The 24,553-nt window shown below is 48.3% G+C and overlaps 5 protein-coding genes across 5 annotated transcripts; 3 read left to right on the top strand and 2 right to left on the bottom strand.

Moving 5' to 3' along the window:
- Positions 1-145: 145 nt before the first annotated feature.
- LTR64_002851 (uncharacterized protein) lies at positions 146-4,984 on the bottom strand (the record flags this gene model as incomplete). Its single annotated transcript, XM_064897216.1, has 2 exons — positions 146-4,635; positions 4,660-4,984. The coding sequence occupies 2 exons, from the start codon at positions 4,982-4,984 to the stop codon at positions 146-148; spliced, it is 4,815 nt and encodes a 1,604-aa protein (XP_064756166.1).
- A 4,867-nt stretch (positions 4,985-9,851) lies between these two features.
- On the top strand, positions 9,852-12,602 carry LTR64_002850 (uncharacterized protein; the record flags this gene model as incomplete). The annotated part of the gene is made up of 1 exon (XM_064897215.1): positions 9,852-12,602. One exon carries the CDS (start codon positions 9,852-9,854, stop codon positions 12,600-12,602), a length of 2,751 nt encoding a protein of 916 aa, XP_064756165.1.
- A 1,900-nt stretch (positions 12,603-14,502) lies between these two features.
- On the top strand, positions 14,503-15,341 carry LTR64_002849 (uncharacterized protein; the record flags this gene model as incomplete). Its single annotated transcript, XM_064897214.1, has 2 exons — positions 14,503-14,592; positions 14,643-15,341. 2 exons carry the CDS (start codon positions 14,503-14,505, stop codon positions 15,339-15,341), a joined length of 789 nt encoding a protein of 262 aa, XP_064756164.1.
- A 4,431-nt stretch (positions 15,342-19,772) lies between these two features.
- On the top strand, positions 19,773-21,643 carry LTR64_002848 (uncharacterized protein; the record flags this gene model as incomplete). Its single annotated transcript, XM_064897213.1, has 2 exons — positions 19,773-19,910; positions 19,964-21,643. The coding sequence occupies 2 exons, from the start codon at positions 19,773-19,775 to the stop codon at positions 21,641-21,643; spliced, it is 1,818 nt and encodes a 605-aa protein (XP_064756163.1).
- Positions 21,644-22,873: 1,230 nt separating this feature from the next.
- Positions 22,874-23,796, bottom strand: LTR64_002847 (uncharacterized protein; the record flags this gene model as incomplete). Its single annotated transcript, XM_064897212.1, has 2 exons — positions 22,874-23,136; positions 23,190-23,796. 2 exons carry the CDS (start codon positions 23,794-23,796, stop codon positions 22,874-22,876), a joined length of 870 nt encoding a protein of 289 aa, XP_064756162.1.
- Positions 23,797-24,553: the final 757 nt, after the last annotated feature.

Raw genomic sequence — 24,553 nt, 5'->3', positions numbered from 1 at the left:
GTACTTGAGAGGCATAGATAGATCTGATTGGCGTTGGCGACGTATGTGCCAACTTCTGTATGTAATATTCTAATATGCATAAGCATACTTACTGGTATGCTACGAAGCCTATCAAACAGGAACGCCCAAATACTCAACCTCTTTCTTACGTCTCTAATCCAATCTTCAGTGCGTCCTCGGTAACCTCCAAATTCTCAGCATCTTGCGTGAAGTCACTGTCATGCTCTCGTTTCTCATTGTCAGTCTCGAGATTCTCGGCTCCAGCAGACTCAGCCTGACCAAGACTTGCTGTCTCTGAACCACCATCTCTCCCACCAACATCCACACCATCACCACCGCGTATCTCATCAGCCATACCAGAACCCTGCGCTCGCACCTGATCTTCCCTCACCATCTTCTCCCTCTCTTTCCCCTTCCCCTTATTCTTCACCTGCCCCCTCTTCCGCAACGCCTCATCCTGTGCCGGAAAATTATGCAACCGCTCACCAATCAGATAAACCTCGTCCCGAATCTTTGTCCTCCATCTATTTACGCGAGCCCGTAGTCTATGCAGCATGTACGCCGCGATAGCGAGTGCTAGGACAGCTGGATAGGAGTAGCGGTAGGCACGGGCGTGAAGCTCTTCGTTTGCCAGGTTGCTGCTGCAGAGTAGAACGATACGCGCGAGGACGAGCGGTAGGATGAGGAGGATGATGCAGACCGATAGGAAGGGAAGGACTAGTGCGCGCGAGGCAAGTTTGACGTCTGGTCTGGTGAAGCCATCGCGAGTGATGTTGCGGATTGCGATGGCGGGACGGGTTGTGGTGTTTGGGGTTGTGGTCATGACTCGGAGGATGACGCGGAGGTAGAGGAGGCCCATGATCCAGGTTTGTAGAATGTGGATGATGGGTGAGGCTTGTCCTTGGGTTGAGGATATGAGAGGGTTGGCGGGCCCGGTCTTGTCTTCGCTTACGAGGTAGCTGTAGATGGGGATATTGATGTAGAGCTCTGCCAGGAGAGAGAGCGCCATTGGAAGGACGATTCCGACAGTAATTGCGAGGTAAAGCTGGCCGAGGGTGCGCTTCAGAAAGACAGCGATGGCTGGTAGTGCTTGACGTGTGTTCTTGAATAAGTTACCGATACGGTCGAGATTCTGGTTCCATTTTGTGATGACCTGGTGAGACACGAATATGAATCCTACAAGGACATGAATGCCAACCGTGACTGCATAGAGATCGTTGATGACGACTGAAGGGCCAACAACGGATCTGATAATGATTCTTCCGAAGATTAGGGGTCCGATAGTGAAGATCAAACCAGCAACCGCAATGAAAGTCCAGATCAGACCTATGAAAGTTGTTATCCTTGCGCGAAAGTGGTTGGGAACAAATATCTTGGAGAACCGTTCATCCTTCTTGTTATGTAGCCGGCCAATTTCCGGTTCGTCCTTGCCATCGATGCGATTGTTGTTTTCATCTACGCGAACAAAGATGTTTGTGCCTTTGGGGATCCGGACACTATCTTTGGCTGGAGCACGAACATATGTGCCCGCGGAAGGGTCAACTGGTGTGCCACGAGCAGCAGGCATGACAACAGTCTCCACGCTGAGATCCTTGACTTTGGAGATAACGATTCCTCCTGTATTGCCATTATTCCATATTTCAACCTTTCTCATAATATCAGCCATATCGTCCTCTTCACTGAATTGCACCAAGACTTGAGATTTGTCGCTCGAGAGGTTAAAAATCTTTGGGCTCCGGACCTGTCCGACTACCAATCGTATTGTAGTTTCGTCGATTGTGGCGGCATCAGACTTAAACCACAATAGTCGGTCTTTATGATCCGCCAGCTCTTCGATATAGCGCACCATTGGGTGTTTCGTCCTTCGCTCGTGTAGAAGGACGTGCAGAAACCGTCTCCATAAGAAGGCACCTGGGCTCTTCTCTTCATCGTTGTCCACTCCAAACAGAAAGTCAGATAATCTCAAACCAGCGGCACAACCTCGAAACCACCATTCAAATATGTTCGAGAGTTTTCCCGTTAAGTCAACCTTGCGCAGGAAAAATGGCAACATGAAGTTGTAGAATATGATATCGCCTGGAATGATCATGATTGGATCTTGACTGCCCCAGTGAAGAGGTAGAATGTCACCGGTGCGGCTCAGGCCTGATACCACTCCACCCAAACATATGACCAGAAGACTTCCATACACGAATCCAGAGAATGCGATCTTTCCTAATTGAGTAACAACTGGTCTTTCGAGCACATCTCTGACAGGATGAAAAGTTGGATCATCAGGGTCGCGTATGAAGTAAAGGACTCCTCTTCTCATGACCTTGCGACACATCGACACGAAGAGTGCGAAGTGAAACATGTAACAAGTGCCCAGGAACCAATGAATAAACAATGCAGTGAAGGGCGTGTTGAGCAAGAAGTCTAGCCGTGATTGAAGAGTGGCTCCTTGAAACAGCGGTAAGAGTGCGATGTCGAGCATTGTGCCACAGTAAAGTGGAAATACGATCATCTCAATGCCGATGATCACAACAACCTTCATGACGCCACCAGCTTGCCGAAGAGTATCAGCCAGGATGCCTGGGACTTTCTCTTGGTGCTTCAGGTTTAGGACACGATGCGCAATCTTGAGGTACAGATAGCCTGTGTATGCAAAGAGCGCATATCCCATGACAATGCATACAATCTTCTCCCAGGCAGTCCATTGCACAAGTGTATAATCAATCTCCTCTGGTTTGGCGAACGATAGTGGTCGTAGATCATGTTGCAGCTGAGCGAGCCATTGCTGAAAGGCGACCACGGTCAAGCGAGATGTCCTCGGAGTGGATGCTAAAAATCTGCCAAAGGTCGTTGGAAGAGTCACAAGATCTTGCCAGGAAGTAGATTGTGAAACTCGCGTGGTCCATGAGGCTATGCTGTAGACAAGGTTTACAGAAGCTGACCTCAGATATCGACCAAGCACACGTTGCACATGGTGCGATTGTACTGAGAACGTAGGCAAATCTGGACGGAACCCAAGAAGGGCCTTTGAGATACTCTTCTCGAGGCGAGTGCCACTGCTGGAGGAAAGTTGTGTCGATATTTTCTCGAGCAACCTCGCGTCGAAGAATCTGCTGATTGACGGCAGAAGTGGATGAGTAGCAAGTCTGATGACTTTGGCAATGTGAGTAAGGAGTAATCCGAAGAGACTAGTGGTGAAGAGGCCGATATCGACGATGAAATCCGCGGTTCTCGATAGCAGGAACAATGGTGCCTTGACGAGTACACTAAAAGGGTGCGCAATGAAGAGTAAAGCAATCTTGCCCCATATGTAGGGGCACCAAACACTAGCAGACAGCGTCAAGGTGATGAGGAAGACGCTGAATATGATATTCTGAATCATGCCAGCGATGGGACCCTCCATTCCTATGAGTTCCATGATCCCTTCCATGTCTTCAGCTTCATCCACAACGTCGTGTTCGTGAGGTGCATTGTTTCTGGCAGCATCAGGGGCTGGCACTTGTGGGACAGGACCGTTGTGCGCAGCAGCATCCGCTCTTTCAGCGGGCTGATTGTGAACAGGAACAAAAGGAGCCTGAGCATTTACATCTGCTACAATCTCAGTCTCAGGGACATTCGGTTCGAGCTGATTCTCCGGTTGATAGTCTTCGGTATGCCACAACCACCTACTGAGCCGGTTGAAAAGTGTGTTCGGCTCATTGGGAGGAGCATTTACTGGCCCAGCCTCGGGTTGCACGTCCTCATTCTGATCAGTGGTGTCTGATCGATCATCCGTCTGGTCGTGCGTAGCTGTTGGGTGTGGCTCGCCTGGTTGAGGCGTTCCCTGTATCCGGTGAGTAGCGGTCTGCTTGTTTTCTACCACGTCGCTGCCTAAATCAGATACCCAATCGTCGTCGTTCTCCACTCGTACCGCGTTCTCCGCATCTTCAACGTTCATATCTGTTCCCGAGGGCTGGTTCGGGGATCGGAACGTGAACTCATTCTGTGCAAGTCGCTGTTCACCGAAAGGTGGCACAGTTGCAGCAAATGTAGGTGAGGTAGATGTCGCCAACACGTCTCCCGGCAGAGGTGTAGCTTGTGTCGGCAACGAGACTTCAGGAGTTTCTGAGCTCGTCGTATCTGCCGAAGGACTGAAAATACCTCCCTCTTCAATGCTTCGGCGAATGTGTCCCATGTCGTCAAAGACGCCACGATGAAGTGGAGGTGATTCCAGGGGCTCATTTTGTGTCTCGTGACCAGCAGGTCGTTGTGGTGCTGGTTCGGATCCGATTGCTCCTAATTGACGGGCATTGAATTCTAGTTCCTGTAAAGCAGGGACAAGACTTTGGGCACGCTGAGGAGCAAGTGGTCTCGGGAATCCATCTGCAGTCTCCGGCACGAGGATATTGTTCTCAGTGGCCCGCCTCCTGGGTGCTGGAAGGGGTCGAGCTCGTGGCGCAGGAAGTGGCCGATTATCCAGTTGCAGGTTATTGTTGTTGCCCAGCTGGCGGATACCACGGCGGCGTCGCCGCGCTGGCTGTCTCGGCTCGTCTTCTGCTTGTGCTGGAGCTGGGTTATCTCCCTGCTCGTCATCTGGCATATTTAGAAGTGGCTGTTGGTTGATAACCCACTCTCGAATCAGGAAGACCAAGATGAATGCGGCCACTATAGCTAAGCAGATAAGTTGACCTTCAAGGACATCCGCAAAAGTGTTGTTTAGAAAAGGGAAGCGGGTGGCTGATGTGATTGTGTCAAAGTCGGAGAGGAGAGATGCAGGTCGTGGGACTGGCGTGTACAGGACAGCCTTCTCCCATTTGAAAGACTGTCCACGAATTGTTGGCCATATCACAACGTGCAAAAGGGCTCTGGAGACTGCACGTAACACTATCTGAGGATCAAAGAGGCCCAGAAGAGTCAGAACGGCGGAGAACAAGCTAACACCATTAGTGCTGGTGGTGGCGATCGTCGAGTTGGTCAAAGCATCGACGAAAGGTGAAGCAGAGGTATTTGGCATATGGGAAGCGTACTGCTCGGCGGCTTGTTCCAGCTCGTGCGAAGTGAGCCAGCTTCCGTCAGCAATCCAGAAGAGAGCTCGCCAGATCTGACGGATTGTCCAAGGCAGCCAACACAACCAGACGAAGGTGACCAGTGTATATCTTGCCCATCTCGTAATGGCTCGAAATGAATGAATGAATAGTTGACGAGTGAATAATAGCCATGGTACGCTATCTGGCATAGATTGGTCGTAGAGTTTGGTGAAGCGGAAAGGAGTCTTGCACAGTTCACAATGCTTCTTCTGAGAATGAGACAGCCATTCCATCAAACAGTCCTGGTGGACAAATTTAATGCTTCCACTGCATTTGCACGGATAAAAGAGTGGTTGCTCTGGTGTTCCCTCGCCTCGACATATTCGACAGGTATCTCCTCCATCTTCTGTCACAGGTAACGAGGCCGTTGAATGCTTTCGAGGGGGCGACTCTGAGATCGGTTGGAGGGGGTCGGCGGCAGACATGTTGAGGACAGAAACGACTGTCGGATCATACAGTACATAGCAGGAATTCAGCCACTGAGTATCTACGACGTTGGATAGTTCGCATTCTCCATCTCTCAAGAGCTCCTTATTGCACAAGTCTCAGTAGATGGTATATGGGTGATGGATAGCTGTGGCTGTAAAGATTCAAAATGGTTCGGCAAAGGTTCGTTCATTCATCTGCGCATCTGTCAACATGTAGTGTTTGCCTGTGGCCGCAGGTCCCGTTCGGGAGGGTGACGCATGGTTCCAGGCATGCCGAAAGTGCCTAACTTGGTTGGGGTTAGGTCTTTGTTAAGCAACAAAAGTGGGGACCTCTGGGTTTGAAAGAACGTGGTTTAAGTTCGCAACACCGTAACGACGCACTAGGGTAACGACGCACTAGGGTAACGACGCACTCCACTCAATTTTGCTGTTAAATTGATATAGTCATTATGCGTTATTAATACTGCGAAATCTATCTACTAGGGCTATAAATGGATCTAAGGGGATATTATCTATCTCTATAGGTAGCTAACGATTGCCTACGCCCTATAGGTAAGGCTGGAATGTTATCGCTAGTGTAATAGGGGCTCTAGCAGCTTATTCGATATCTTATAGGCCAATAAATAATAGATTTAAGTTAACAGCGTACTTCTTTTTCTACTTCTTCTTAAAGGTATCTAGCTGCTTTATAAGGGCTAAGATCTTACGCTAAGCAGCTGCTATATTAATAGAGTAACTGTTAATAGCCTTACGGGTCTTAGTAAAAAGAGTATATACTGTTTAATTAATAATAACGCGATAAGAGATAATATTAACTGCCTATAATAAAAGAACGCGGTTATAGGGTATAATAATAACGTCTAAGTCGATAATTATAGGCGGAGGAGTAACGGCTCGCTTATTATATAACTTCTTAACTATACTAAGTATAAATCTTAACCCTAGGCCCTTTAACGGATTAAATAGCTATATACCAGCTATAGAAAAGCTAGCAGCGTAGTTAGTAAGTATTATAGCCCTTATATAAGCCTCTTAGTAGTATAATAAGAACTATACCTTCTTTAATATAGCTATATTATCTATAAGCGGGTTAATATTTATTATAGTATAAAACTTACGCTTAAGCAACGAGAATACCGCTAGATTAAGAGGTTAGAAGATATAACTGGTATAGGGGATTAAATAGTAGTACTAGACCTTATTAAGGTATATAGCTTATATAAAGTCGATTAAAATATAAGATTTATAACTATCTAATATAAGTAGGCTATTACGTAAGTTCCTAGGCCTAGGGTAAGTAGGTTTAATTATAGATAGTAGGGTGGTATATTAGCTAGTTAGTAATAAGAAGTATAAATACGATAGGAAGGTACTTAGAAGGTACTAGTAGAATTAGTAAGAGAGATTAATTACGGAGAATCTATTTAAGTAACTAGAGAGTATACTAGAATCTATATACTTATAAGTTGTGATATTATGATCAGTATTACTTACCTTAATCAGTATACTTAGTGCTAAGTACTACTGATTAGGCTAATCGTACTAAGTACGGTGACCTTTATAGTTTAGTCTCGCTAAACCTTTCTTATTATACGTCCTAGTCTAGACTAATTCTATCCTAGTTTAGTTTATAACTGTTATATTTTAAACTATCCCCGTCCTAGTATAGCCTAGGCTGGTTCTGGTTTAGACCACTTATAACGTGGCTTAGTCCTGTGTACGGCCGTAACTTAGCTATATAATAAGTCGTAATACTATCCCCTCTTTAGGTACTTGCTTCTATGTAAGTATAAGTAGAGGTAAGTATTCTATTTTGCGTATGTCGTCTTTCTCTTTCTTTCCTATAGCTGACTATGCCTTAGAAGCGTTGAGCTAAAAACGAACTTTCTTATCTGAATAAATAGTAGCAGCTTAAAGAGAGTTCTACCGTCCGTCGTAGAAATCTAGGAAACTTTATTTAGGTGTTTAGTAATATAATACCGAAGGTATATTCTAATTATCGTCGTCTTAGTTTAGAGTATAAGGTGTATATAAAATCTAGTATATATAGGAAATATTATCTATTAGGGAGTGGGATAATATATAATATAAGAGTGACGTAAGAAGAGTAGTCTTAGTTAGTCGCTAAGCGCGCGAGATTGTTAAATAAAATAAAAGTGGCTCTATAGGCGTAGAAAGATGCTGAGTAGGCTCGCTAAAAGGCAGTTAATCTAAAGTTCTTACTACGTAAGCAGCTATGAAAGGTAGAAGTTAAAGCCGAGGAGGTAATCGCTATTAAGGAGGTGTAGATATAAGTCCTAGAGCGTTATAAGACGGAGTAGATGAGGTTAATTAAGTAAGAAGTTTAAAGATCTTTAAATTTAGCGTTAGCTCCTTATACCTAGAGTATAGAAGGTAGTGTACTAGACGACTTCTAAAAGCCGTTTAAGAGTACTCTATAGGTATATTAATCCTTAAGGTCGTATACTTACCTCGTTAGTTATATTTAAGGCTAAGTATATATAAAGTTAGTAGTTTATATCTATTTAAACCCTAGATTAGGCCTATACTTTAAGCAGTAGTGCCTTTATAATAAACGAGATTAGTATACGCTAGTTATATAAGATTTTTATACCTTAAATCACTAAAGAGTTAGTTAAGAGCGAGTAGCGCCTATATCACGACTTATCGTGCGGCTAAGTTACGGCCGTACACAGGACTAGGCTACGTCACAAGTGGTCTAAACCAGAACCAGCCTAGGCTACACCAGGACGGGGATGGTTTAAAATATAACGGTTATAGACTAAACCAGAACAGGATTAGTCCAGACTAGAACGTATAACAAAGAAGGTTTAGCGAGACTAAACTATAAAGGTTACCGTACTTAGTGCGATTAGCCTAATTAGTAGTACTTAGCACTAAGTATACTGATTAAGGTAAGTAATACTGATCATAATATCACAACTTATAAGTATATAGATTCTAGTATACTCTCTAGTTACTTAAATAGATTCTCCGTAATTAATCTCTCTTACTAATTCTACTAGTACCTTCTAAGTACCTTCCTATCGTATTTATACTTCTTATTACTAACTAGCTAATATACCACCCTACTATCTATAATTAAACCTACTTACCCTAGGCCTAGGAACTTACGTAATATATTAATTACCGCCTCTAGTAATAAGGCTTTAGGATATAATAACTCCTAAAGCTGTTTAGGAACTACAACCTACCTTACCTCTTAGTAATCCGGATTAAAACTCCTCTATTACCTTACTTAATACTATAATTAATAAGGGACTTAAGTAAGCCCTAAGTAGTGGTTTATCGTTAAGTAACTAATCTATACCACCTAGTACTAATATATCTAACGACAATAGCTTTACTCTAAAAGGAATAATAGGGAACCTACTTAAGTCCTTCTAAGAAGACCTAACTAAGCTACTCTCGTTCTTCTAATATTATAATATATACTTTATAATTAATTAATAGAAGTTTTAGGATAACGGTATTAAGATTAATATAATATCTTTATACTTTAAGGGTAAAGTAGAGGAATAGTTTTAACCCTACTTTAGGGATTAAATAGATAACGATAAAGACTCCTAGAAAGATAACACTAAGGAAATGTTTTCTAGTTATAAGAAGTTTAAGAAACATGTAACTAGTACCTTTAGAGGACCTAATAAGGTTAGAGAAATAGAAAAAGCTATTATAAACCTCTAATAGATAAGTAGTATTAGGGATTATACTATAAAGCTTAAAGGATATATTACTGTCCTTAGGTAGGCCGATAGCGTCACTATACCTATTTTTCGAGAGGGTCTTAAACCTGGTATTAAGTAGGAAATTTATAACGAGAAATCTATCCGAACCCTTAGTAAACTTATTAAGAAGGTAATTAAGGTCGATAACGATATTTAGGACCTTAAAGGATATACTAATAACTACATCTACCTAGGACGAGGTACGAAACCTAATTAAGGAAAAGCCCGATAGAATGATGGCCCAGATTCTCACGGGTGAGCCGCCCAACGGGGGTGTGGCTCTGGCCGCTTTGCTCACCCCCGGCTCACCTTCCGCTCACCCTCAACTCACCCTGAGCTCACTTTTCATCACCTTCCGCTCACCCTCAGCTCACCCAATCAGCCACAAGGTGGCTACACTGTCTGAAGGACGTGGGATGTCCTGCCTCGGACTCCACCGGCGGTCGCTGCGAAGCTGAGGACTCAGTTTTGTTTGCATTTATATGTCACGGACTTTCGCATCTTGGAAGTTCGTCCCCAACGCTTGCTACAGTCGCCGTCGAGCAATTACTCTAGGTTGCTGGACCAAAAGTGCCGCAGGAATACTTTATTAGGAGATTGAGAGCAGAAGTACTGCTATGAGGCCCACTGCACCGAGCACCGAGCCAGAGGCCGTGTCCCTGGTGTCATTGTCGTGCGACAAGACGGTTCGAGATCTTGAACGAGACTTTATTCGGCAATCACGAGAATATCAGAAGAAGATCGAGTCGACCACCACAAGCTTCGTGCGCAAACCTATTGCTTTTGGTACGACGCGATTCTATCAGGTCATGCTGCGGGAATGGGACCTATTCGCTTCCGAGTACAACGGTCCCAAAGATCCTGCCAACCTCAAAACCGCCAAAGATTTCATCCTCTTCTTCAGCAGTGGCCGGAAAGGCCGCAACGAACCGGGCGGTCGCCTGACGGTGGCCTACACCTACACCGCTTGGAAGTCGTTCATGGCCGCATGGGGTCGCATGCACCACACGTCATTTTCCAAGAGCCACCAAGATACCATCCTCAACTTCATCAACGGTGGAGAGAAGTCGGGCGCTCCTGACCTTTCTCGCAAGGCACGTGCCAGTCGTAACTTCACCAGGGACGATTTCTTGGTGTGCGTCCAACAATTGTGGCAAAACGACTGGCACGATTTCGTTCACGAACGCTATCGAGCCGGTCTGCATCTGCTGCTCCTGCTCCACTGCAACACATCCGGTCGTCGCGCCGAGTACGAGAAGGAGTTGACGTACGCCGATATATCCTTGGCGGTGGTCTGGTTGGACGGCACCGACCAATCCCAGCTGATTATCGACTTCAGACGGACGAAAGCGAAGGGTCTCCAGAACTATGAACGAGAACAGCCCCAGCACATGCTGTACGAGCTAGTAGGCCTCCCATTCTATTGCAACAGTATTGCCTTCTTCATCGCCGCGGCGCTAGCGGATCAAGTGCTACGCCACTACCATACATGGGATGAGGTCTGCGCCATCCCGCGACCGTCTCAACAAAAGCATGTCATTCTTGAGTATGTGCCGGAGAAGAGCCATTGGCCACTGTTCCCTCGCAGCTCATTGGCAGGACATCTGGTCCACAGTCGAAGCTCCGCCTCTTTGACATCCAAGGCACTGCTCGATTTGGGCTTTCGAGCCGGCTTTCGAGACCACTTGACGCTGCATGCTGCTCGACGCGAGGTCCTCATGCAAGTCGACAACTATGGCTATTCTTGCAACGAGCGAATGCGTTTCGCTGCCCACATCAACCCCAACACCTATCGCCGATCGTACCAAACGTCGATCCCACTGGTCGATGGACAGGCGTCGTACTTTCAGTATGAACCCCGCAACGTGGAGCTACATGCACTCAGGAGGGGATACTCGTGGCGTCGTAATCCTCATCACCAACCCAAGCTCAAGGAGGCGACCCGGATTGCTGTACAAGAGGACATCAGCGACGAGGAACGAGAGATCGTTGAGTCCCTCTGCAGTGACCCGGTCAAACGTCAGAAGCTGTACGACCAGCGACGACACCACCGAGACCTTCTCTTGCGCGAGCAGAGCTCGGCCGCACCACCGCCCGATGGTCGGCCGTATGAGTCCGACTTTAGCCAGACCCGGAAGCTGATGCCTGAGAGAGATCGGCTGGCCACCAACCTCTTCCGTGAGGGAAGTCTCCGAGACGAGACAGGTCGTGCGATCATGAATGACTTGATCCAACTGTGTCGGCAGGAAATGCCAAACACATACTGCTCGGGTCTCAACCCGTCAGGTTCCCATTGCAATACATGTGGGGAGGAGGTCACTCCTGGCAAAGAGTACGGGTGGTGGTCCCACCTCTATCGATGTCGAAAGAGAGTCATCTGCAATCACAGTGGCTTTGCTGAGTTCTGTTTCTTGTGCTTCGTCTGGTACGATGATCATGATGCATGGGAGCAGCACAGTCGAGAGCATTTGCAGGACTTGCCTCTGAAATGCAACATGGTGGTCTTCCGTCACAATGTGGTGCGACCAGCACTGTGTCCGGCGTGCCTGGGTGAGGGGAAGTTTCGGCAGTTTGTCAGCCTGACCACCTGGAAGAATCATCTTCAAGATCACATCCTACACGAGAATGTGCAATCATGCCCACACCCGCAGTGTGAACCTGTACTCGGGCACAAGGACAAAACTGTGCTCTTGAATCATCTGGCTGACGCACATGAGATACGCTTCGAACATAGAAAAAGACAAAGGGCCGTCAGCTCTACCGCCTCGCAGCCAGCTGAGAAAGTGCCGAGGAATTTCTCATTCGTTCATGTCGACGCTAATGAATACCAAAGGACTCATGCCGAGATCGACACTAACAGGGACAGCCTCCACCAGACCTGTGAGAAATCAGCCACGCCTCAGGAAGTGGTGCCATCGGAGGCTCAAGCTGGTCATGAGGCAATGACAGCGAACGAACAAGAAGTCAGCTGTACGAAAGTTGGATCGGGAGAATCGTGTCGAGACGACGGTGCTGATGGTTTTGGGATGGTCATGTACGAGGTCGAGGACAATGTGCTTATGGAAGATTACGAGCATGTAAGCGAAGCTGAAATTTGGCAAGGATTGGAGGAATCAGAGCAAACACGGATTCGGAGACAGCCAGGCTTGGTGATCAAGGTGCCGCCTGTACCTGAATCGTGGAATAGCTCCACGATACCCCGCATTGAGTCACTGGAAGCGGAAAGACCGAGCCAACCAAAGTCGGCGAAGCAGTCTTCTCGTGGCCGGCCTCCAGGCTCTCGCAACCGGAAAACATTACGTCGGACACGACGGAAGGCTACCATAACCAAAACCCGCTCATCCCTGGATTTATCAGTGGGTAGCTGATTACGTAGAAAGAGAAATAGTACTTTTAACGACGAGTACACTAGTCTAGCAGCTGTAGTTGGTTCGAGACTGTAGAAGAAATACTACCCCTTCACCCTTGGGCAAGATTTCTATTGGGTTCTGATCTAAACCTCAAATCATTCATAAGACGCTGCAGGCGCCACAATTGTAGCGCAGGACAGTAAGAGGTGCAATGACGGTGCGTTGTGGCATGTTGCCTTGTTCGAAACTACCAAAGCCAAGAAGAGTAAAATGCGCATCGAGCTCACGGCTCCTTGGGGCCTAGGGTGAGGCCGCTCTGGCTCAACCCCGACTCACCGTCACGTGGGTCAACCTCACCGACGCTCACCTGGACAGATCCACTCTAGGTAGCAATGCTCGGCGTCGCGCCAAACCCGGCGCTTCGTCGATGGTGAAACGCAACCCTTGCTCACCGAGGAACTGGACATGCGAAGCACGTGATGTCTAACCCCTGGAGCAACACTAAACCAGCGACGAAATTTGGCCATCTCCGGACTAGTTTATCAGACCGGTCTTTGGTCCAGAGACGTACCACCACGGCTGGCACCACAATCTCACAGCTTCACCACTTGGTTTTATCTGCGATCTTGTCGTCACCAGCTATGGGGATCGACTTCATGTCGGTACTTCACCCAGTAAGCGGTGCTCTCGGCGCCCACAACTACCTTGCCGTAAGGTAGACTTATGGTGATATTTCTACACTGATCTACATTCGAATGATCACAACCTCGACCACTCTGCCTTATGTTAAACCGCGCCGAACACCTGCAGAGGCGCCAAACTCGAAATGTCTCGCCAGCTACTCACAAAAGCTACCGGACTATTCCAGTATCCTCCGACAACACATCCATGACATGAACGAATTGGTGGAGTGTCGCGCCACCAATGCGATGGGCATTGTGTACGCTTGTGTGACGAGATCACATGTAGGGCGAGACATCATTGTGGTGGATAATGAAGACCACCAATGGCGATTATGCCTCGCGATACCGGTGTCAGTGGCGGCACTGCAGTAAGCAAGGTTCGTGGGTCGGTGGAAGCAACCACTTTGGACAGAGACGGTGACGATCGCAACTCTGCCTTGGACTGTTATATTGCATGGGTCAGCGGCTGTAACAAGGACAGTCGCGAGACGGCTAGCAGGATATGGAATACATAGACATGGAGTATACTTGGTGTGCTACGACGGTAGCCAATACAACCTACCCGCAGCAACAGCCAGGCGCAGGTGTCTTTAGCCGACGAACAGCGGCGGCGTCATTGGGCTGCAAAAGATGCACGACATGTCATACAAGCCTCATTAGCATGAAGCTCTGCGTTAGTGGTGGACGAGGGAGGCGATGCATGGTCAGGCTGCATAGAGAGGAACGATGGCAGACCGGAAGAAATCCTTTTGGCGCTTTCTGCGCATTACTGTGGTGGGTCGACGACTTCTTCCAGCAGTGAGCTGCCTGCCGATCAGCTTCAGCTACGCAGGGTGTTGTCAGAATTTCTGAGACGGCCCAGCGAACAGCCTGTGAATAGTGGGTATGTCGCGAGGGTCGACAACGGCGGCAGGTCTCAAATATACGCCGGGGCTTCGTGGTGAGACCTGGTTGTGTGTGCCTTGTGCGGTCGTCCCGACCTCTTGCGTGTCACACCATGTGCGCATTGATCAGGCAGCCTTGCTAAACGAGGAAGTTGCAAGCCTGAGCAATAACAGCACCGGTAGCGGCGTCCCGCCCTCTGAGCTATAAGTCCTGGTTAGCATCTTCCAACTTCGCTCCCACGACCAGCTGCTGCAGCCTTTACATGTTTCCTGGCTCATACTTCGTACAAGTCTTCTATCATCACAGATAGAACCTCGGATCCGCCTTGAGGCGCCAAGCGTTGGTTCGGCATGGAATCTTCTAGTGAATATGGGCCCTCAGTTGACCACCCTGAGTCCCCATGCCCAACTGATATAACCAGTTTGAGTGAAAGTGTTGATGTAAGTCGTACTCTGAATTAGTAGCGAGCTTAGGCTAACTATGATACCAGAATAGCGAGCCTGACAGTGACACGAATTCGGACTCTAGTCTGCCTTCCCTCCGTGATGTCCTAAGGCCCAGAAAGCGGAGCATCACAGACGTAAAAGACATCGAGGACGGTACGGAACAGAAGGGGTCACACCGTCAGAGTCGTCACAAACGCCAAGCTACTGCTGAAAGGCGCGGATCAGTCGAAGTCGCCGAGTCTCCGAGTCGCAGCGATCATACAAGTGATTTGCACAGTCTGGACGTTACGACAGTAATCACTGGGTGTCAAGATAAGGGCGATTCGATGACAGAGCGAACAGAGCAGCACAAGGCGCACAGCGGGCAAGGGCCCTCAAGCTCGACGTCTAAGAGGCAGCTAGATCCGGAGCGAACGTCTTATAGAGACTCTCAGGCAGAGGACCGGGATTCACAAATCCGGACAACAGGAGTTGGCGAGATCTCCGTCAATGTTAGTAGCGGTACTCTCCTTGGGTTGTATGGGCAGCGAGAGACATGTCAGGGGCCAGAATATTGCTGCCTGATTGGGACCTGGCTTCGGCCTAAGGATGGGATACCGCAGAACCAAATCCAGAAGTACGATCGAGGGGTGGCGCAAGGCCGTCGTCGGCGGCCCTTGAGGAAGCGAAGGTCCTGGTGTGAACGTGACGCAGATACAGAAGTTCTTCATGAGGTCCGACGGTGGAAGGCCGGCCTGGTGTAACACAGCAACTATAAAATCTGCTGTATAAAAGGTTGGACAGATTGGGTATACGGTGAATTTGGCATTGTGTGGGGATTCAAAGGCGCAGAAGTTTGTACTAGGGTGGTTCTAGATATCGCTTTTTGCATAAGTACTTGCGGTGCAGAAAGTTTGCCGAAACGCATCCTCTTGTGAATGCACGGAATTCAGATCGTACGCGCACCACCACGCTATAGTCTTACTGATTGCTCGCTAGCTATAAAGTAGAGAAATCAAATGCGTACACGCATATACTAGTGTTGCCCTATCATTTGCTGTACGGAGCGAGGAATTATTAGGCGGTAGCCTATACCTAACGTGAGCGCCTGTGATGCCGAAATTCTTAGGTGAGGCTAGGTACAGCCTTAACTCCACGTATAGGGATTTGCACCAATATAGATTTGCAACACCTCGTCCAATACCGTTATTGTAACTGTCATCTCTTGTCACCTACCACCTATTGCTCGTAGACGTTCAGCAACCATCAGAAAGGGCTCGGTAGACGTAGGAGGACGCGTAGGGGTAGGTTTTGAGAGTCTCGCTGGCCTTATTGGCCCTCTTGTCGTCGTCGGAGGTAACTGGGCCTTGTCATAGGCCTTCTTGATACTGTCGATATTTGCAAAGGTCCTATTGAGGTCTACCGGTCCCTGTTTCTTGGACCTTGCAGCGTGGTCATCGGAGAGGCGTTTATAGGTGGTACCTTGACGCTGGGCCTCTGCAAGGCGAAAGTGTAGCCGGTCTATTGTGCGACCTGTCTTGGCGAATAGGTCTCGTATATTGTAATCGAGTGGTGTAAGGGTATGTAGAGTGGTAACGGCCTGATCTAGCTCTCTGTGGTTGGTAGGTGTTCGCTGAACCTCGGTAGGCGTTGTCATCACCTGTGGACTATGTGAACGTTGCTGCTGGCTGTCGCTAGCCACTTGAAGGATGAAGGGCGAGGATAATACCTTATTAGGGTTGTAGGGCACTTTTCCTGCTGATTTAAAGCTAGATTTGATGTTCCTTATAGTTATAGCAGCGTCTTTTGCAGATTGGTAGTATTCTAGGAACCGTTGCTTCTTAACTGGCGCAGTATCATCTAGTTGACTGTGAAAGTTGACTGTAGCTCGATAGCTGCGTTTGAGGGACGAGAATACGCATAGATCGAGTGGTTGAAGAATATGCGATGCGTGTGCGATGAGGTAGTAGGGTATTATCTTGTTCTGATGACATTCCCACATAAATTCGGTGGTACAGTGACTGCGATGGCCATCTAAGATTAGTAAACGGTATTCGCGCTTATTGAGGTCGGTCGTAGTCTGAGGTATAAATATCTCGCGGAGCCACTGTAGTCCGAGGTCGTTGGTAGTATAGGCATTGTCTGAGGATGTATAGTACCAATCTGGGGTCTTATGAGGAAGGAACCACTGCTGTTGGACGCTTTTCCCTTTGAATATAACCAACGGGACAAGGGCCTTGCCTATTGCGCTGATACACTCGATAACGGATACCCATTCTCTCTGTTCAGGTCTCGAGACGTAGGATCGCTTTGAAAGACTGGATCCAACGATAGTTTGGTTTGTGCAAGGGCCAAGGACGTTACCAGTCTCGTCCATATTGTAAATATGCTTAGTTTTGATCTTGTAGACAGTAAGTAGCGAGAGGAGAATCATAAACCACTGGGAAACGTTCGAAGAATAGAGGTCATGAACTCTTTGGCTAGCTATTGAGACACCCTTCTTTGTATGCAAGTCAGGGTGTCGTTTTATGAAGTTCCTTGCCCATAGCTTTCCAAGCTTTCCGTCACCACCAGAGGCCTTGTGGACAATAGAGGCCATTTCTTGTAATTGGCGATGGTTGAACGCGTGTCCTGCTCGCTCGGCTTCGAGTAGCCACTTAGCTAGCATATCCTCTTGTATCGGACTGAGTTTCTGTTGGTTGGCGTGACTGATAACCCGACTTCGTTGGCCACGCCTTCGCCGTGATAAGGTGGTATGATCGAGGTTGTAGGCGGCTGCGCAGGCTCGGAGGGAGGAATAACGACCGGTATCGAGGTCTTTGAGGGCCTGGCTAATGATATATTCGTTGTCCATTGCGTTGATGATGAGTTGGTTGAGTAGTAAGTGGTCGCAGTTGTAAGTAGTGGTGTTGAATGCGGTGTTGCAAATCTATATTGGTGCAAATCCCTATAGGTGGGGTTACCTCCTAGCCTTACCTAAGAATTTCGGCATCACAGGCGCTCACGTTAGGTATAGGCTACCGCCTAAGTTTTCCTCCTCTGTACAGCGTTAAGGTAGCTCTAAGTTAGTACCTACGGGCAATTAATAGCGAAGACAGTCTATAGCTATAGGTAGGTAGGCCTAATTACGAATATTGGTGGTGTACACACGATCTGAATTCCGTACATCCACAAGAGGATGCGTTTCGGCAAACTTTCTACACCGCAAGTACTTATGCAAAAAGCGATACACTCCGTTACACGGACGCGACGCGTGTCGACGCGTGCAACAGGTCGAAGGTGGAGAGGGCAAGCCAACTTTTGGTCGGAGCCAGAGTGTGGCATGTGAAAGCAATACAGCCGATAAAGTCCGTTGGATTCAAAGATCACTGAATCAGCGATGGGATTAGTGTACCAATCGACCAGATCTGTCTTTCGTCCAATCTGGTACCACCATGTCTGGCTCTCAACACAGTACAGCTTTACCGCCTGCTCTCCCTTGCGATCTTGTCACTGGTCATCCACGAACGGCTTCAACTCGCCTACTCAACGAGCGTCATGCTTGCGGTCCTCACCTCTGCCTCGTTATGACGACGACCTACACTCATTTGTGTGCGGTCCATCATTCCAACTCGATCACCCTACCCGACTTGCTTGATCTTAAACCACGCCAGGGCGCCTTCAGACCTGCCGGACTCACGACGTCTCATCTAGCAGTTGTACAGGCGGTCGGACCTTTAGCATTCTTAGTACTACTCAATGACACGCAGATGCCACGAATAAGGCGGTAGACCCTAACGCCGCAAGAAGTGCATTGTGTATGCTTTGGCGATGAGATAAAGGGATAGGATGAGACAGTGTTCTCATAGATGGTGAAAACACCAATGGCAAATATGCCACACGGCCCAGCAGTCGCCAGTGGCATTCTAGGGAGCAAAAAGCAAGACCCGTGGGTCGGTCGATGCAACCACATCGTACAGCGACTGGCATAGTCGGAAGCCGGCCTTGAACTGCTACAGCGCAGGGGCTAAATACTGGAGCCATAGACAGTGACAAGAAGACCAGCAGTATGTGAAATACTCTGGACGGAGCCTGTGACGACCGAGAGTCTGCCTTGGACTATTACACTGGGTGGGTCAGGAGCTGTGACAGGCACATTGCGAGAGGGACAGCAGAACATGGGGTACACAGCGGTGGAGCATGCTTAGTGTGCTACGGTGCTATCCAACTCAACCTACCGAGAGCGACAGCAGAGCTCAGCCGACAAAACAGCGGCGGCATCATCTGGTCGTAAGAGGGGCACAACAGGTCATACAAGCCTGATTGGCCCGAAGCTCAGCGTTGGTAGTGGACGAGCGGAGGCGATGCACGGTCACGCTGTATGAGAAAGAACAGTTGCAGACTGAAGGAAGTACTTTTAGCGCTTTCTTCGAGCTATGTCGGTGGGTCGTCAACTTCTTCCAGCAATGAGCTGCTGCCAACCTGCCCCAGCTACGCAGGGTACTAGCGAGAAGCCCGCTAGCGAAGAGCCTGTGAATAGTGGATATGTAGCGCTGGTCGAGAACGGCAGGATCAGGTCTACCCTTGGGCAGTGTGGTGAGACCTGAGTCGCTTGTGCCTTGCATGGTCAAGCTGAGCTCTCCTGCATGCGTCACCATGGCAGAGAACCACAAGCAAATCCAGGAGTACAACCGCGAGGCAGTGCGAAGCTGTCGTCTCCAATCTTTAAGAAAGCGAAAGCATGAGTCTGGTCATGACGATTCGGGTGCACGAGTGCCTAGGAAGGTCCAATGCCAAATAGCATTCCAAGAACCAAGAATAATGGGTTGGTCGATGCAACTACTGCGCGGAGAAAGTGATGGTCAAAAATTCTGCCTTGAACCAATACAGCGTAGGGATCAAGGACTTGGATCTAAAGTGTAACTAGAAGTTTATCAGAATGTACAATTTACAGGAGCGGAGCGCATTAGTATGCAGCGACAGGATGCCTGGTGGATCAGCGCAACACATCCCCACGTGATACTGTTTTAGTTCCAATTGCCCTTGGCCCGCCTGCGCTTTCACCACCGATCGAGTGTGGAAAGGCGTGTGTTGTATCTGACATGAAGGTGCAGTCTAGCACATGCGAGCGCCCGGATACTGAGCGCTTATTGTTAGACTGCAGAAGAGATTAATAGGTTTTCCGTCTCGCTTGCGACAGAGGAAGTACTGTGCCCATGACACCTTTTCTTCTTGACTGCGAACATTCGCAGCACCACGAAGCGTGCAGCACCAGAAGCGACTCGTTTGGGAGGAGAAAGAAGAAACGCCGTCTGCTCCCATCGCCGTCAACAAGCAGCTCTGCACAACAAGAGGTAGGAGAGATGCAACACATGAAGATATCCCACGGCTAACTTATCTTCAGCAGATTCGACGACCATCCAAATCAGCCCTACAAACTTTCCAGAAGAGATCGCAATCTGCCCCGGACGCTTCTGCGGCAGTTTTAGATTCCCCCCTCAGCATCGAGCGATCTACGCGTCAACTACAAGGACAAAAAAGGAAGATAACTTGGGCCGACGCCGAGGAGGACCTGTGCAGACACCACAAAAAGAGGCAGTTATCTCGGATCACCCCGGAGGCGTCTAACGCAACTGGTCCGGCACCCACTGAAGACAACGAGCGTTACGACACGGAAGTTTGTCCATCGACAGCATCGCCGATAGCACCACCGGTAGCGTCACCGGTAGCACATTGGGTGCATACTGCGCAGTGGCCTAAGGACTTTGCAAGCATGAGTCAGGAACAGAGTAGCTCGTCGAAGAAACGGCCACCAAGTTCAAGCTATACGCAAAGCTTCAAAGCTGGAGAAGTCCCCAAGGCGCACTCTGCTGCGCATGAGAACACTCTGGCTGACCACGGTGTGCACATGGACGAGTTACAAGGTCGATCACGAGCGCAAGAAGAGAGCAAGTCATTTTGCAGAAGTTTATTACAAAGCACATACCCAGAACCGCAGCACACGGCCTTTCCGTTGCCGGAGTTCTTGTCAGTGTGGCAGAGAGTGCAGAAGCGGAACGAAGCCAGGGTCTATCGAGACCTCACGCCGCTGCTGGTGCCGTCGCCCGAGCTTCTTTGGGCCTCTGGTCACCAAGAGCTTGAGCACGTTGCAGAAGAGATCAGCGTTGAGTGGACAAGGTGCAAAGCTCTAGGAGGACCCAGGCCGAAACCGGATCTCGCGGTTGGCATTGCGCCATCGGCGTTCGATGAGGAGGAAAAAGCCAAGTTGAAGAACCATACAGCATTTGAACGAGCAACCCTATTCACGGATAACATTTACTTTCCATTCCTACTTTGCGAGGCCAAATGCGGTGACGAGGGGATCAGCCGGGCAGATCGCCAAAACATCCAGAGCGCCAGCGTGGCTGTAAATGCGATCATACAACTCTATCGAGCTGTTGACGAGACCAAGGTGGCCGACTTGAGCGGACAGATCTTGGTATTCTCGGTTTCTCACGACAATTTGCTTGTGAAACTATATGGTCACTTTGCCATCATCGACGGAGACAAGGTGGCCTTCTATCGATATCCCGTTGCGTCCTTTGTGCTGAACTTTGAAGAGAGTCAAGGCAGGAAGAGGACGCACGACTTCGTACGAGAGGTATATCACACATTCTACCCAGCGCATATGAAGAGGATTCGTGAAGCATTGGCGGCAATTGAGGATCCTCGGACCGTATCGATGACTTCGAGCATGAGCATTGAGGACGATCAATCTCAGGAGCAGGACCCGAGTGCTCAATCTTCCCAAGAGACCACAGGGTTCAAAAAACCTGGCACGCCTGCCAGTAAGAAGCAGAAGGGTCAAATGGCCCTCCTGCGAGAGCAATTAGCAGAGCAACAAAGGCAGAACAAAGAAAGAGAGGCTAATTTATTGGAACAGGTGGAAAGACAGAGGCAAGATGCGGAAAAGCAGAGGCAAGATGCGGAGCAGCAGCGGAAAGAACTTATGAAGATCCTGACGGAGCAGCAGAAGCAGAGTAAAGAGCAGATGGCTCAGCAGGAGGAACAAATCAAGTTGCTAAAGCGATTGCTTGACCGACAGTGAGGTATCAACTTTATAGCGAATTGTTATCCCTTATTTCCACCGTTTTCCATTGAGAAATAGTCCAATCCTCCTGCAAAGTGTATTGGAAATTGCAGCCCAATGAGGCAACAGACAAATTCATCGATATGGTGGGAATAGGAAGACGTTTGGGAAGCAAGTCCTTGTGCAATGGAATAAACAATGGTGGTTACGCAGCGGCTCCTATTCTTCAACTTGACATCGCTGAGCTTTATCGCGCGCATCAACTGGTCATGGAGGGCTACAAGGAGATGTCCGACAAGCAGATTGTACTGGCAAATCTTTGCGACAGTTCCGAGATGCGCCGTCTTCCTGGATTAAAATCAGCAGGGTCAGAAGGTGGGGAGAATGGTCGTATTGATAGAGTTTTTGAAATTGTCGTGATCAACACTACTACAGTATCGGACTACGAGAAGAGGATAGTTGGTTAGTAGAACTGATAGTGGACAGGCAAGAGAAACCTGAAGATGCATGAAGATGAATGAAAGAAAGTGAAAGGCGACAAAGAAAATTTGTTGCCCCGCAGTCCATCCGCATGCCATTACAAGTGTCTGTCGGGCACATCAATGGAGAGCGCAGTCCACTTGTGCAGACACAACGAGTTGTTTTCCTTCTCGCAACTTGATTATTGAACATTTACACATTGCAATTCGAAGGCTTCTATCGAGACTATTCTGCGCGGTCACGACGTCCTCATGTTCTACTACCCGCTAATAAAAGGGCAAAATCACGATTATTTACCGCACCTTTCAGTACAACATATGATTGCTTTTGCTATCTGCCCGCAGTCAAGCAGCGCCTGTCCAACGCCCGAAGACCATCATTTTCGCTCACGCTCTGACCTTCTCGAAGACTCTCGAGGAGGGTTGAGAGCCTAGCAAGAGCCGAGAGACCAGACATCGAGATAGATAGCCTATAGTGCAGGAGTGGCCACCGATATGTCTGAAGAGGCAAGTATATCTGGTTCATTGGTTTTTAAAGCTAACGCATGGTAATATCTAGGCTGGGGCTAAAGCCCTTAACGGAGAAGATGAATATATCAAAGCAAAATTATTCAAGGGAGTCGATCGTATGAGGACAATAACCGGCCGAGGCACGTTAATTCAAGTTTATGATCCAAACGCAGATATGCATTCCTCCTCATATTGGGAACACGAAAGCTCTTCTGAAGTGGGTTCACATGATGTCCCTGCAGGTTACGAAGTCCGTGTGTTAGGAGCCACTGTCAAATTTACATAATTCAAGTTGGAGTTCTTCGATCAACTTCATTCCCTTCTCATAGCCTACCAACAAAGTGATCGATATGTCCTGAGTCCGACTTTTAGGCACCAAAGCATTGACGCAATCTGTTGACATTTTCCCTCCGAGGTCGCGTTCCCATTTCCACTGGTGGCTACTCTGCACGGCATCAGAGATCAAGTCGCTGAGGAGAATCATCTGATTAATGGGGGCTTCTGAGTATCTATACTCGATATCTGCAACAAATGTCATTAGCAAGTCAATATACACACGCCCTTCTGCTGCCTACGTCTGTTTGTGGGAACCGCCTTTACCAGCTCATCTCTGACGTGGTATGCCGGAGCACTGCTCTCCTCTAGGTTTAGCCGCGCGTCTGCGTTATCCGGGAACCCATCGACCACTCCATGCGCTTCCGGTGCTTGCGCATCTTGTTGATGGTCATGGAGTTTGGCTTTTCTTTGGTCGTAACCTGCACAACTTGGCGCCGACCCAAACAAAGTACTGACAGAAAAGGTGTCACAGAGCTTGCTTGCAATACCTGAAAGTCCTTGAGGGTGGGCAGTCTCTTTCCACCAATTGCCCAGATCGCGAATGAGACCCTGTTGTGCTACATCCGCAAGAGTAGTGATAGATGCAGCCAAAGTGCACAACAAAAATACCTCAGAATTCAGCGCCAGGAAAATGTCTTTTAGGAGTACGCGAACTCGAGTCCGTCTACCGGACTGCGGGCTTGACCTATGGCTGAGAGACTTAGTAGATTCTTGCAGTAGTTGAATGCATGATTCAAACTTTGTGAGTTGGTAACTGGGTAAAGGGTATGTGGTATCGTCGAAGGTATCTTTCTGAATTTTAAGTTCGTTGATCAGCCAGCCACTTGTTTTGGTATTTTTGGGCATTGCTGAAAGGTTTAGGGGGAAAGTGGGAAGCGGTCAAATGCAAATGGGTTTGAGTAGATAAGTTCTTATCAGTGAAGGAACATTGTTGAAAGGTCAAATATGTGAATTGAGTAGAGGAACAATTCACAACAAGTAAAAAGAGGGCAGGCTAGTGAAACGAAGTGAGACATTAGTTGAGTGGCAGAGTATACGAGTAAACGAGGTGGGGCATACGGAAAATTATGAAAGTGCATGAAAGTAAATGATATTCACCTTCCAACCATGTCTCGGCTTGTTTGATCATCATGCAGTTTCCTCTGCGTACATGAAGAAAGCGCGGCAAGGTGTCTAATGCCAGGTGATGGAGGGTTTACTATACTTCGTCCACTGGTATTGGGAATTCTACTGCAAGCGTCTCGAATCATGCCTGCACGGACCATGCACAAACCTCAAGGTTTGCTGTCAAGGAGCTCCATGGGGGGCAGTCCACCAAGGAATAGCTTAGCATCGATTGCCGCAGAGTAAAGCATTAGATCGAAGAGCTCGATTCGCTGCCTCTGCAGACAAGATTCATCTCAGCACCTCATACCACACCCTGACCTGAATGATTGGTCTTCCAGACTCGTAAATGGACTGCAGCTCTACGAGGTGTACAATCCGGTCCTTAACATATGCACGAAACCAGAAACCTCCACCCCGATGGACGTGTTGCAAGCTCTGGCGACAGGATAGCCCAAATGTGCGACAATGAAAAGTATAAAGAAGTCGCTTTTTCGTA

This window comes from Lithohypha guttulata (genome assembly GCF_036872675.1).
Source record: "Lithohypha guttulata strain CCFEE 5908 chromosome Unknown scaffold_2, whole genome shotgun sequence".
In the NCBI taxonomy this organism is placed as follows: Eukaryota; Fungi; Ascomycota; class Eurotiomycetes; order Chaetothyriales; family Trichomeriaceae; genus Lithohypha; species Lithohypha guttulata.
Note: the sequence above shows the minus strand (reverse complement) of the source record. Positions and strands in the feature narration are given on the sequence as shown.